At 54.4% G+C, this 11,438-nt stretch overlaps 7 protein-coding genes across 8 annotated transcripts in view; 4 read left to right on the top strand and 3 right to left on the bottom strand.

Moving 5' to 3' along the window:
* Positions 1 to 11: 11 nt before the first annotated feature.
* Positions 12 to 2,907, top strand: LOC9636935. The gene is made up of 5 exons (XM_024679696.1): positions 12 to 571; positions 648 to 869; positions 933 to 1,304; positions 1,360 to 1,943; positions 2,010 to 2,907. The coding sequence occupies exons 1-4, from the start codon at positions 29 to 31 to the stop codon at positions 1,846 to 1,848; spliced, it is 1,626 nt and encodes a 541-aa protein (XP_024535464.1). The 5' UTR covers positions 12 to 28; the 3' UTR covers positions 1,849 to 1,943; positions 2,010 to 2,907.
* Positions 2,908 to 3,886: 979 nt separating this feature from the next.
* Positions 3,887 to 5,838, top strand: LOC112347905 (GDP-Man:Man(3)GlcNAc(2)-PP-Dol alpha-1,2-mannosyltransferase-like). Its single transcript, XM_024679582.1, has 7 exons — positions 3,887 to 4,160; positions 4,368 to 4,654; positions 4,715 to 4,898; positions 4,960 to 5,028; positions 5,083 to 5,273; positions 5,327 to 5,436; positions 5,494 to 5,838. Exons 1-7 carry the CDS (start codon positions 3,888 to 3,890, stop codon positions 5,727 to 5,729), a joined length of 1,350 nt encoding a protein of 449 aa, XP_024535350.1. The 5' UTR covers position 3,887; the 3' UTR covers positions 5,730 to 5,838.
* LOC9636936 (T-complex protein 1 subunit delta) lies at positions 5,754 to 7,589 on the bottom strand. Its single transcript, XM_002974658.2, has 2 exons — positions 6,269 to 7,589; positions 5,754 to 6,185 (listed from the first exon to the last, which is right to left on the bottom strand). The coding sequence occupies exons 1-2, from the start codon at positions 7,509 to 7,511 to the stop codon at positions 5,836 to 5,838; spliced, it is 1,593 nt and encodes a 530-aa protein (XP_002974704.2). The 5' UTR covers positions 7,512 to 7,589; the 3' UTR covers positions 5,754 to 5,835.
* Positions 7,590 to 7,680: 91 nt separating this feature from the next.
* Positions 7,681 to 9,264, top strand: LOC9636937 (ubiquitin carboxyl-terminal hydrolase 3). 2 transcript variants are annotated; one of them, XM_002974483.2, is made up of 6 exons: positions 7,681 to 7,843; positions 7,934 to 8,050; positions 8,102 to 8,200; positions 8,262 to 8,426; positions 8,485 to 8,666; positions 8,717 to 9,264. In XM_002974483.2, exons 1-6 carry the CDS (start codon positions 7,727 to 7,729, stop codon positions 9,129 to 9,131), a joined length of 1,095 nt encoding a protein of 364 aa, XP_002974529.1. In that variant the 5' UTR covers positions 7,681 to 7,726; the 3' UTR covers positions 9,132 to 9,264. The 2 variants fall into 2 exon arrangements, with proteins under 2 accessions (XP_002974529.1, XP_024535352.1); XM_024679584.1 differs by having other exon boundaries at positions 7,934 to 8,200.
* Positions 9,265 to 9,342: 78 nt separating this feature from the next.
* On the bottom strand, positions 9,343 to 10,119 carry LOC112347942 (putative lysozyme-like protein). Its single transcript, XM_024679726.1, has 2 exons — positions 10,035 to 10,119; positions 9,343 to 9,980 (listed from the first exon to the last, which is right to left on the bottom strand). The coding sequence occupies exons 1-2, from the start codon at positions 10,117 to 10,119 to the stop codon at positions 9,343 to 9,345; spliced, it is 723 nt and encodes a 240-aa protein (XP_024535494.1).
* A 225-nt stretch (positions 10,120 to 10,344) lies between these two features.
* On the bottom strand, positions 10,345 to 11,068 carry LOC9636454. The gene is made up of 2 exons (XM_002974659.2): positions 10,983 to 11,068; positions 10,345 to 10,917 (listed from the first exon to the last, which is right to left on the bottom strand). The coding sequence occupies exons 1-2, from the start codon at positions 11,050 to 11,052 to the stop codon at positions 10,442 to 10,444; spliced, it is 546 nt and encodes a 181-aa protein (XP_002974705.1). The 5' UTR covers positions 11,053 to 11,068; the 3' UTR covers positions 10,345 to 10,441.
* A 192-nt stretch (positions 11,069 to 11,260) lies between these two features.
* LOC9636938 (translation initiation factor IF-1, chloroplastic) overlaps positions 11,261 to 11,438 on the top strand; it is a 789-nt gene continuing 611 nt past the window's right edge. Inside the window, exon 1 of the mRNA XM_002974484.2 lies at positions 11,261 to 11,354. Within this exon, the coding sequence (XP_002974530.2) occupies positions 11,261 to 11,354 (94 nt within the window). The remainder of the gene's footprint in view (positions 11,355 to 11,438) is intronic.

Here is an 11,438-nt window from a genome sequence, read left to right on the forward strand (position 1 = left end):
GGGTTTTGAGAAGGTCGGTGTTTTCTCGATGACGAGCATGGATTCATCGTCTCTCACCTGGGAGCTCACAGGGAAGCGATGGATGCGCGTAGGGTTCTTCACGGCGGCTGTCACATTTGCGGTGTGGATTCTCTGGGAGATCGCTCTGCCGCAAGCATCCTGGGGTTCCTTGATCGCCGCCGCCTTCAGGTTCTTGCTCTTTCAGCTAGCGCAGCTCGTCTTCTTGCTAGGGCAGCGATTGGTAGTCCAGCCGGAGGACCCTAACTCGTCCTCCATCGCCGACACGCTGCTGGGAATGGTATTGCTGGGCAAGGCGGCATTGGGCTGGCCGCTAGACCCAGATTACACGTATCTCGTCGTCCAGAGGATCCGGGTTTTGAGAAACAGTTTCGTTCTCGCTATCGCAACCATGGCCTCTGGATTCCTGTCGCTATGCGCACTCACGCTCTCAGTGAGATCGAAGAGCTCGTTCTTCATCGACATGGGTGTTCGTGGTGCCGCGCTGGGGCTGTGCTACATTTTTCTCTACACTTGGGGGAAGGGCCATTTGCTCAAGTTTCCGATCATCCAGGTTCGAGGGAAAAACACTTGTTTTTGATACTTCTTTCGCTCACAAACTCTTTTTCGTGTTGTTTTTGTGTTCTCAGAGACAAGTTTACTTCAGTATGAAACTGGGGATGACTTTGGCATTGCGCTCGGCACTTAGAATGGCAGTGCTCTCCATTCCAGTCGCGGAGGTCCTCGTAAGATCCTTGCACCGATGTCTTGCTGGTAACTGGGGGCCCTTCTCTTTGTGGCACCAAGTCATCTATGTTGTCGGAGCGTTCTTTGTCGCTCTGATCTGGAACTTGTGCTGCCACTTTATCCAGGTATGCATGACGCGAGTCTTTTTGTGATCCGTTTTGTTGATATGTGTGTTTGTGATTCTTCAGGTGATTCACACGAGACGGTTCGTGTTTGCGCCACCCCCGGGATCAGCTGCAGCCGAGACTAATCCGACAGAGCCGCTTCTTTCGGTTTTGGAAGACGACGAGGACTTGATCAGGCAGTACCTTGGATTCCTGGACCTGTTCATCCTATCAGGAGTCTCCGAGATAAATGTTGAGGCCTGGCGGCGAGCGGCATTCTTCGAAGAAAGCGGTGAAGCTTACAAGAAGGTCATCACGCTCTGTCTGCGACCACTTGACAGGCTTACAGTGAGGCTCCTGAAGGGTCTGGAAAGTGCGCAAGTAGGTGGTACCAAAGATCACATACCGGGTGCTGAACAAGGTGTGCATGCCAAGGAGAACTTTCAAGAATTGCAAGTAAGTAGCATGTTTTTTCAGACTGAATTGTACTCATCAGCTCCATGCTTGGCAGCTTTGCTCGTGGTGTGCGGGCATTGTGTCTTCGCTGACGGCATTCTCACGCACCGAAGACCGATATGGCGTTGCGCAGCTAACTGGCTCCAATGCGGCGGTACTGGCATCGCTCATATCCTGTCTGCTTATCCTGGACGTCTACCTGGGACGTCGTAGTGGTTTCGGAGCTTTGAGCCTCGTCAGCCCGAACGGGATCCGGTGGGCCGTGCCGTTCCGAGGAGCTCTGCTGGACGCGGATAGGAAGCAAAGCGCTCTTTTCAAGAAGAAGTCTCTCCAGCACAGGAAAGCACACGTAATGGCGGATGTTCTTCGGACAGCAATCTACAGGATCGTGGCAGTTTTCAGGGAGGAGATGGTAGTGACTGGCTCTGGCACCGTCTCGTATGCTCTCGCGGAACGAGACTGGCTGAGTAGGAACAAGCCTCTCTTTGGGACACCCGAGATGCACCTCCAGAAGCTGGGACAGTTTATAGAGTTCCAGGAGTAGGATGGAAGAAGACACAGTTTTGACGGGATTTGGTAATGTTGCGGTTTAGATGTATCAACAGGGTTGTGAGGAGAGCTTCCTCGACTTGTTAGAAGGTTCGTCTTTCTTTTTTCTTTCTACACTTGTGTTTTATGCGCTGATCGGAGCTCTTGGTGGTGCAGCTGAGTCGGGATCACTCGTTTGATAGCTATAAGGTGGCGCTTCGCTTTGGAGCTGCATCACCGACGTCATGACTTGCGCGAGCTCCGCCTGCGTGTGGTTGAGCTCCAGCATATGGGACAGGACAGAGTTGAAGGACTGGAGCGTCTCCTGGACGCTCTGGAGCGTGCTGAGGTTGTCCTTGCTGCCGGACTGGGACTGGATCGCCTCGAGACCCTCCACCAGGGACAGTGCCTCGATCACTTGGAGCTGGGTCTGATTGAGATCGGGGAAGGACAGGGATTCTCGGATGCTCTGGAGCTGCTGCTGGGTCTCCTGGATGGCTTCACGCAGGTCAATGAGCATATCTCTAGTGAGGACGCCAGTGTTGTCACCACTCCCCGAAGGTTGATCACCACTGCTGCCACTTCCGCCGCCGCCGTTGTCACCACCACCACCACTACCGCCACCTCCTCCACCTCCTCCTCCGCCAGGTCCGCCACCACCGCCAGGACCATTTGGACCTCTCGGATCCGTCACATTTGAAGAAGATCCACGAGAACCACCTGGAAACAAAAGCAAGCACCAGATCGAGTTGGAAAGGTAAAAGATCGAGCTCTCACTTTCGGTGGTATTTTCGCCAAGACAACTTCTCCAGTGGATGGAATGGAGCAGCAGGAGCACCAGCAGCAGTAGCTGGAAATTCGAAGCCGTGATCATCCTGAGAGATTGGCAGTAGCAGGCATGAGACTCGAAGTGGGCCAAAGTTTCATCCATATATAAGACTGGTCGAGGAAGCGTGTCTTTCTCGATCCAAATTTTGTGGAACATGTCCTTTGGGTTGTCTTGCCAGTACTGGAGTGCCTTTCTCGTGAAAGCACACACTTCTTTCTAAAGTCAAACTCGTCAGACTATAGTCAACTTAAGTCAAATCGTATAAGAAATCTACTCTAGATTCCTAGGGGCGGCGCCGCTCTTGGCGAGGAGGCTCGATCCGGGTCGCGGGCCTGGAAGCTAGCGGGCGGCGTATCGCTCTGGAGCTCGATGATCGAGGCCATGACCTGGGCGAGATCTTCCTGCGTCTGGTTGAGCCCCAGCATCAGGGAGAGGACATTGTTGAAGTACTCGAGAGTCTCCTGGATGGCCTTGAGCGTGTTCAAGCTGTTCTTGCTGCTTGCCTGGAGATCCTCAAGCCCCTCCACCAGCGACAGCGCCTCCACGACCTGGAGCTGGGTGGCATTCAAGGTCGGGAAGGAGAGCGACTGCCGGATGCTCTGGAGCTGCTCCTGGGCCTCCCCGATCGCGTCGCGGAGATCGATGAGCATGTCCATGTTGAGGATCCCGTTCTCGTCACCTGATGGTTGACCACCACCACCACCACCACCACCACCACCGGCACCCCCACCTCCCGGTTGACCGCCGCCGCCGCCAGGACCATTCGGACCTCCCGGGCCTCTTGGATCAGTCATGTTGGAGGAACCACCTATGAAGAACCCAAGAAATCGATGTCACCAAAGAAATGTATGGTGGTTTTTACCATTCTGGGTGGTGGAGTTTGTGCTGCTACTAGCGTTTCCCGAGTGGATCCAGTGGGCGAGCAGCAGTAGCAGGAGACTGGACGTCCAAATCTTGAGAATCATCGCAAAGAAATGCTTGGGCGAATGTGTTTGAGGGCGTGAGTTTCTTATACCGGGGAATGGATGCAATCATAGAGCATGTCCTTTGGGTTGCCAAGCTAATCACTGAATCATTGATCCACATAGAACGTCTCCGTGAATCCCAGCGAATATACTCCATGTAGCCCTAATTTTGACCACGTTTGAATACTCCATAAACCCTAATTTGACTATGTTTGACTTGATGAATATTCGAAGGATATAGGTTTTGGGTTTGTGTCGGCTATGGCGGTGGTGGGAGCGCTACTGCTCGTGGCGGCGGCGGTGGTCTTGTTCCTGGCGCGGCGCTGGGAGTGCAAGCGGGCGATCGCATTCTTCCATCCCTACACCAACGATGGGGGCGGCGGTGAGCGCGTCCTGTGGTGCGCCGTCCGGGCCGTCCAGGAGATGTTTTCCGATGTCCCTTGCGCGATCTACACTGGGGATGAGGCTACGCCCTCGTCACTGGCAGCTCGAGCATGGGAGAAATTCGGTGTCAAGCTCCATTCGCCTCCTCAGGTAAAATTCTCTCTAGTTCTTAGTTGTTGTTAGCTCGGTAAAATTCTTCTAGTTCTTCTTGATGTGGTCGATCTCATGCCTGGATCTTCTAGTCCATTCGTGAGTCTAGATGAGTGAGCATTCTCTTTGTCACGAACGAAGTTTGCGTGAGAGTCGATAAGCATGCCTGGAACTTTTAGCTCTGATCGATCGTGATTCTTTCTACAGGTTGTGAAACTGCGAACCAGGAATCTGGTTGATCCATCGAACTATCCACACTTCACACTTCTCTGCCAGTCTTTGGGCTCCATAGTTCTTGGATTGGAAGCACTCGTGAGGCTCAGGCCAGTCTTGTTCTTCGACACAAGCGGCTATGCCTTCACTTATCCCCTCGCAAGGCTCTTTGGCTGCAAGGTGGCGTGCTACACTCACTACCCGACCATCAGCTCCGACATGGTGTCGCGAGTTTCCAATCGCTCGTCGCTCTACAACAACAGTGGAGTTATCGCGCGCAGGCAAGTATCGTGTTGAACGTTGGCGTGTTTCTTTTCGTAGTGACTTCGTGCGTTTTCCAGCTTTTTGTTATCAACTGGGAAGATTGTTTACTACGAATTGATGGCCTTGATGTATGGACTAGCAGGGAGATGTGCTAATCTGGCGATGGTGAACTCGTCCTGGACACTATCCCACATAGAGAAGTTGTGGAAGGGAGCACGGATTGTGCGAGTTTATCCTCCGTGCAACACCGAGTCATTGCAGGTATGGAAGAGATCTTCTTACGTTTTCCTCTACTTGATAGAGGCATCCATCTTTTCTTCAGGAACTTCCGCTGGAGAGGAGCGAGCGTGAGCTTTATTTCATATCGGTCGCCCAGTTCCGTCCAGAGAAGGTAAATCCTCCCTTCTCTTCTGGTGCATCTCCTGACGCTTTCGTTTTCTGGAAGAACCACGACCTTCAAGTGGAAGCTTTCGCTATGGCCCTCGAGAAAGTTAGTGCTGAGAAACGTCCCAGGCTCAAGCTTGTGGGAAGCTGCCGAAATGAAGAGGACGCGAAGAGGCTGTCGGATCTAAAGTCTCTGTGCGCCAAGTTTGGAATCCAAGATCACGTGGACTTCCATGAGAATATATCTTACACGTAAGTCTTTTTTGGAGAAGTTTGCTCGCGACGCTCATCAGTTGTCTCTCCAGCGCGTTGCGAGACTTGCTTGGAGGGGCCATAGCAGGCATCCACTTCATGATCGACGAGCACTTCGGGATCAGCGTTGTGGAATACATGGCAGCAGGAGCGATCCCAATCGGTACGTTGTGCTCGTTCAGTTTCTAGCAAAAGGTCTTGAGTTCTCGGCAATTTGCAGCTCACAACTCCGCCGGTCCAAGGATGGATATTGTGGTGGACGAAGATGGCGGCCAGAAAACCGGTTTCCTCGCAGCAACAGTCCCGGAGCTCGCGAGCAAAATGGTCGAAGTGCTCTCCATGGTAAGCTCAGAGCGCCTGGAAATCGCCAAGGCTGCTCGGAGGCGATGCCACAGATTTTCCGAGAGGCAATTCAACGACAGCTTCAAGCAAGCCATGACGATGTTCCATCTCTAGAGAAGCGCAGCTTGGCAGAGGAGAGGATTGGAAAAACATTGCATTACCAAAACTTACGAACGAGAAAAAGGAAAACTTAACAAGAGGTACCTCTTGTGTTCCTGGACTACCTCACTGTTACAATGTCGTCTATCTTGAGGATCATGCGGACGCACTCGGTCGCCAGGCTCACGGCGCTGGTGCTCACCAGCAGCGGCTGCACCACATTCTCTTCCAGGATGTTTGTGATCTGGCCCTTCCTCACGTTGATCCCGGTGTTGACCTCTCCATTCGCGTGATGGTTGCGGAGCTCCGTCACGATGGTGATGGGATTCAGCCCCGCGTTCTCGGCTAGAGTGTAGGGGATCACCTCCAGAGCCTCCGCGAAAGCGCGCACGCAGTAGCTCTCCATCCCCTGTAAAGTTTTGGCCCACGCTCCAAGCTGTCTTGACACTTCGATCTCTGGAGCTCCACCACCTTGCCATCGAAGAAACATTAGTTCTCTGGAAATCTATCGCTCGAACGAAAGAAAACTACGCTCCTCGAGAAGAAACACTTACCAGCGATGAGGAAACGTTTGTTGACAAGGCACCGCACGACACAGAGAGCGTCGTGCAAGCTCCGCTCGGCTTCGTCGAGAACCAGCTGGTTCGATCCACGAACCAAGATGGTAGTCGTCCGGCCCATGTTTTTGATCCCGGATATCTTGACGATCCTCCCGTCGCCCACCGAGACCTCCTCCACAAGCTCGGCCTGTCCCAGCTTCTCGGCTCGGAAGTGCTCGATGTTGGCGATGGGAAGACAGTTGAGCGTCTTGGAGATGAACTCGATCTCGTCCCTCTCCACGTCTTTCACCACCAAGATCTTGGCCTTGGCAAGATAATGCAGCGACAGCTCCGTCACCGCGTCCCGGAGGATGCTCTTCTGGATGAGGAGAACGTTACACCCGGTGGCCTTGATCTTCTTTATCATTCCCAGGATGTGGTTCCTCTCCTCCTTGAGAATCCTGTCCATCTGCGTGTAGTCCGAGACGATGACGTTCTGCTCGATATCCGTCTTGGGTGGCGAGATCTGGAACTGGATCAAACCGATCTTCGCGTTCTCGACACGAGTCGGCCCACCGGCAGTGTGGCTCGCCTTCTTGTCGAAAACCAGCCCCTTGATCATCTCGGTGTCGTCCACGGTGCCACCGAGCTTCTTTATCACCTTAATATCTCGCAAGTCCACCGAGTCGGGCCTCGCCGGATCCACGACGTTGAGCACCGCGTCCACGGCCAGCGGCGCCAGCAGCGACGAGTACTGGCTCACCACCTTGCTGTTGAGCGACGTGCTCGCGTTCTTGACGAGCGCCTCGCGGTCCGAGAGCTCCACCGGTATCGCCATGGACGTGAGCACCTCCACCGCCTTGAGTGACGCGCGGTGGAAGGCGTCCGAGATGATGGTCGGGTGGACGCCCTTGCCGAGGAGGGCGATGCACTGCTTGAGCAAGGCGCCGGCGATCACCACCACGGTGGTGGTTCCATCGCCCGCCACGATGTCCTGGCTCTTGGAGAGCTCCACCAGCATTTTGGCGGCGGGCTGGAGCACCTCCATCTTGAGGAGGATGGTGGCGCCGTCGTTGGTGATGATTACCTCGCCGCTGGAGGTGGAGAGCATCTTGTCCATGCCGCGCGGACCCAGGCTCGTCCGCACGGCGTCCGCCACGGCCTTGGCGGCCATGATGTTGGCCTGCCGCACGTCATCCTTGCGCTTGTTGTCCACGTACGTCTCTGTCTTACCGGAGATCATCGGCGCCTCTGGCATTATCGCGTCGCCGCCCTCGTCCTCGCGCCTAGCTCGCTCTCTTCTTGGAGCTCGAGGCTGCCCTAACCCTAGAACCCCGATCGCGATCGCGGCCGTTGATCGGGCGACCGCGGGATGTGCGCGGGATATTCGTGGTTTTACCCGGCAATTTTTAGGGCGCGAGGGGGATTGCGCGAGGAGCACAGCGCCGCGGCTTTTGAGCTGTTTCGATCGGGATGGGAGCCACGGGCTCCAAGCTCGAGAAGGCGCTGGGCGATCAGTTCCCGGAGGGTGAGCGCTATTTCGGCCTGGAGAATTTCGGCAATACTTGCTACTGCAATAGCGTATTACAGGTAAATCTCTTCCTTGCTCTTCTCTTCGAGTTTTTCCTTCCCTTTGAGTTCTTCCTCTGCTACAAAAATTTCTTTTTTGTGTGTCTTTAGGCATTGTACTTTTGCATCCCATTCAGGGACCAGCTGCTGGATTACTACGGTCGAATCAAGACGGTCGGAGAAGCCGAAGAGAATTTACTGACTTGCTTAGCGGATCTCTTCACACAGGTATCTCGCTCAATCTGTTCCCAAGGTGATGTTTCAATCCTCCCTTTCCAGATAAACTCTCAAAAGAAGAAGACGGGTGTTATAGCTCCAAAGAGATTCGTGCAGAGGGTAAAGAAGCAGCACGAGCTCTTCCGGAGCTACATGCACCAGGTATTTTTCCATCCTCTCTGAAATAAGCACTCAAAACGAACAAAGCGCGCGATACTTACAGGACGCACACGAGTTTCTAAACTTTTTGCTGAATCAACTAGTTGAAGCTCTGGAGAAGGAGGCCAAGTCGGACCCGACAGCCCCAGCATCCCCAGAGAAAAAGTCTAGCGATAATGGAGCAACTGGAGAAGAGCATCCGCTTACGTGGGTCCACAAAATCTTCCAGGTTTGCGACTTTGTCAAGCTTTTAGCTCCAGCTTACTCACTCAGTCATGAATCCACAGGGGTGTCTCACCAACGAGACGAGGTGCCTGCGCTGCGAGACGATAACAGCAAAGGACGAGAAGTTCCTCGATCTCAGCCTCGACATCGAGCAGAACAGCTCCGTCACAAGCTGCCTCCGCAACTTCAGCTCCACCGAGACGCTCATCGCCGATGACAAGTTCTTTTGCGACAAATGCTGCAGGTTTCTATCTCTTCCTTCTCCCCTCGCCGTAACACCCCGCTGGCTCGCAGCTTGCAGGAAGCGCAAAAGCGGATGAAGATCAAGACGCAGCCTCGCATCCTCGCGCTCCACCTCAAGCGCTTCAAGTACATGGAACAGCTGGGCCGATACAAGAAGCTCTCGTACAGGGTGGTGTTCCCGCTGGAGCTGAAGCTGTGCAACACGGCCGAGGATGCTCCGGGGTCCGAGTCGGAGTACTCGCTGTTCGCAGTGGTGGTGCACGTAGGGAGCGGCCCCAACCACGGCCACTACGTGAGCCTGGTCAAGAGCCACAACCACTGGCTGTTCTTCGACGACGAGAACGTAGAGATGATCGACGAGAGTTATGTGCAAACGTTCTTCGGCTCCACGCAGGAGTACTCCAACAACACAGACCACGGCTACATCCTCTTCTATGAGTGCCTGGATCCCGCAAAGGCATCGTGAGAGAAGGGGGGTAAATTTTTTTCTCTCGTTTTTCTTCCTTCTTTTTTTGTTTCAAGATGATGACGATGATGGTATGTCCAAAGTTATTCCATGTTTTTGATCGCTAACAATGCCGACTACGACCGTTGACTTATTTCGGGGAGACTAGAGTTAACTTATTTACTTTGACAAGCGTTGTCTTTATGGACTTATTTTCTTTGACAATCGATGACTATGGTCCTCCACCGCCGGTGACCTCGCTCTCGAGCGTGGCGAGCGTGTTGACCGCGTCTGCGAGCTGCTGCTGGACTTGACTGGCGGCAAGCATGCACGACACTAGTTGACTGCTGCTGTTGAGCGCGCTCTGGACGTCTCCCAGGATGGTCAATTGCTGCTGACCGCTGGGTTGACCGCCCGGGCGGCCTCCCGGCCCCCCGGGGCCATTGGGTCCGCCGCCAGGTCCACCAGGTCCACCGCCCGGGCCACCCGGGCCACCAGGTCCTCCAAGCCCGCCGCCACTGCTGCCATCGCTGCCGCTATCGCTCCCCTCTCGCGCCTCTGGAGCTTCCGCGATGGAAGATAGGCCGTAAGAGACCGAGGACGTGGGAGGCTTTGCCGAGGAGACGGTGGACGAGTTTGAAGATTTCAGGGTGCTGTAGAGGAGCTGGTCGACCGTGTTCACTATGGACATGGCGCTGGCCAGCTGGTTTTGGGAGGCCTCGAGCGAGTCCAAGGAGATCAAGGAAGTGGCTTGCTGGAGCTCCACCATGGAGGCGTTGATCGCGCTCTGGAGCTCCTCGAGCATGTCCATCTCCTGCTCCTCGGTGCTCTCGCTGGAGACGTTGGAGAGAAGGAATCGGCGAGGCCCTCCTGTGAGATCGTAAAAACACCACGAATGTTTTTAGACCGTGAGAAACTCTATACCTCCAGGGGATCCATGTCCCGGAATGAGAAGCAGCGCCACTGCTAGAAGAAGGAGAAGAGCTCTCGCTGTGATCGGCGATGCCATGATACGCATCTCTGTTGTGTTTAGAAGAGTGACACCTCGCGGCTTTAAAGGCCAGAGTCATCCGGCTTCCAAGGGAGATGACACTAAACACACGCGATGCATGGGCGCTCCCAGCGCTCTCGCTCTCATCATTTGCAACGTAAAGATTTTGGTTCTTGGGTTTCTTGGGTTGACGTGAATTCACCTTACGTTATACCAAGAATATATCAGTATCTTTCGCAATTACACGAATCAAGATCATTTATTCTATGATGGTTTTTCTCATACAAATAAATGTTGGGAGAAGAAGTCGATTGACATGAGAAGGAGTGCTTGCTTGGATCTATGGGCCTCCTCCAGGCCCAAACCCAGGGCCGCCTCCACCACCATTGTTGTTCAGCTGGAAGTAAGCCGCGAGCGTGGAGATCAAGTCCATGGCGGAGCCGAGCTGGGAGGCGGTGGTGTTGAGTGACGAGAGAGCCAATCCCACGCTCCCATCCTGCGACTGCACGTCGCTGAGGCCGGACAAGACCCCGATGGCGCCGGTCAGCTGCTCGTTGACCGTGGCGTTGAGCGCCGCCACCGAGTCCAGTGCCTGGTCAACGCTCTTCCGGAGCGAGCCCAGCGCGGAGACGAGCGACAGTGCCTGGTTAACCTGCGTCTCCAGGCTGTTCAGGCTCGAGAAGCTCGTCACGGCCTGGGTGATTTGCGCCTGGGTGGCGTTGACCGCGCTCTGGACCTGGAGCAGCATCTGGAGTTCTTGGTTTTGGTCCTGGTTTCCACCGCCGCCGGGGCCGCGAGGGCCGTCTGGATCACCAACTTTTGGGGGAAACCACGAAAGCTTTGAGCAATGCTAGAGATCTAGAGAGGCTTGGGAGACTTACCGGGTTGCGCGAGCTTGGGAGCCGCGAGAAGCGTCGCGAGGAGGAGGACGAGGCTCATTTCCCTGGCCATTCCTTTCGATTGGATCAAGAAGTGGAGCTTGGCGTGGAGATGGAGGAGTTCTTCTCGCGGATTTAAATGGGGGAGAGGCACTAAAGGCATGAATCTTTGCTGCCGCTTTCCAACGCGTCAAACCAAGGGTCATGATCGTTAGGAGGGGGAACACAAATGATGCTCGTAGACACACTCGAGCAATCACGTCAAGAGCTCCACTCGAGTGATGAGTATCATCCAGAAACCAAGGAATTGCACTTCCATCCTGGAAGAACTTTTTAAACCCAACTTAAGAAACGTGAGGTTCTATGCTCTCTTAGGTAGGGTTGCAAAGGCTATGGAAGCCACGCACGTCTTCCCAGGACTTGGCTCGTCATGGGTCTCGAGACCCTCGGCAGCATTCT

This window comes from Selaginella moellendorffii, unplaced genomic scaffold (assembly GCF_000143415.4).
Source record: "Selaginella moellendorffii unplaced genomic scaffold, v1.0 SELMOscaffold_25, whole genome shotgun sequence".
Lineage (NCBI taxonomy): Eukaryota > Viridiplantae > Streptophyta > Lycopodiopsida > Selaginellales > Selaginellaceae > Selaginella > Selaginella moellendorffii.

Coding starts and splice junctions, on each gene's coding strand:
- LOC9636937 (XM_024679584.1), top strand. CDS start 7,727: ATGGGAGCCACGGGCTCCAAGCTCGAGAAGGCGCTGGGCGATCAGTTC. Junction 7,844..7,933: donor ACTGCAATAGCGTATTACAG/GTAAATCTCTTC, acceptor GTGTGTCTTTAG/GCATTGTACTTTTGCATCCC. Junction 8,427..8,484: donor GGGTCCACAAAATCTTCCAG/GTTTGCGACTTT, acceptor ATGAATCCACAG/GGGTGTCTCACCAACGAGAC.
- LOC112347905 (XM_024679582.1), top strand. CDS start 3,888: ATGGCGGTGGTGGGAGCGCTACTGCTCGTGGCGGCGGCGGTGGTCTTG. Junction 4,899..4,959: donor GCAACACCGAGTCATTGCAG/GTATGGAAGAGA, acceptor TCTTTTCTTCAG/GAACTTCCGCTGGAGAGGAG. Junction 5,437..5,493: donor AGCAGGAGCGATCCCAATCG/GTACGTTGTGCT, acceptor GGCAATTTGCAG/CTCACAACTCCGCCGGTCCA.
- LOC9636935 (XM_024679696.1), top strand. CDS start 29: ATGACGAGCATGGATTCATCGTCTCTCACCTGGGAGCTCACAGGGAAG. Junction 870..932: donor TGTGCTGCCACTTTATCCAG/GTATGCATGACG, acceptor GTGATTCTTCAG/GTGATTCACACGAGACGGTT. Junction 1,305..1,359: donor AGAACTTTCAAGAATTGCAA/GTAAGTAGCATG, acceptor CATGCTTGGCAG/CTTTGCTCGTGGTGTGCGGG.
- LOC9636454 (XM_002974659.2), bottom strand. CDS start 11,052: ATGGCCAGGGAAATGAGCCTCGTCCTCCTCCTCGCGACGCTTCTCGCG. Junction 10,918..10,982: donor TCCCAAGCTCGCGCAACCCG/GTAAGTCTCCCA, acceptor TTCCCCCAAAAG/TTGGTGATCCAGACGGCCCT.
- LOC9636936 (XM_002974658.2), bottom strand. CDS start 7,511: ATGCCAGAGGCGCCGATGATCTCCGGTAAGACAGAGACGTACGTGGAC. Junction 6,186..6,268: donor CAAACGTTTCCTCATCGCTG/GTAAGTGTTTCT, acceptor TTCGATGGCAAG/GTGGTGGAGCTCCAGAGATC.
- LOC112347942 (XM_024679726.1), bottom strand. CDS start 10,119: ATGGCATCGCCGATCACAGCGAGAGCTCTTCTCCTTCTTCTAGCAGTG. Junction 9,981..10,034: donor GGGACATGGATCCCCTGGAG/GTATAGAGTTTC, acceptor ACGATCTCACAG/GAGGGCCTCGCCGATTCCTT.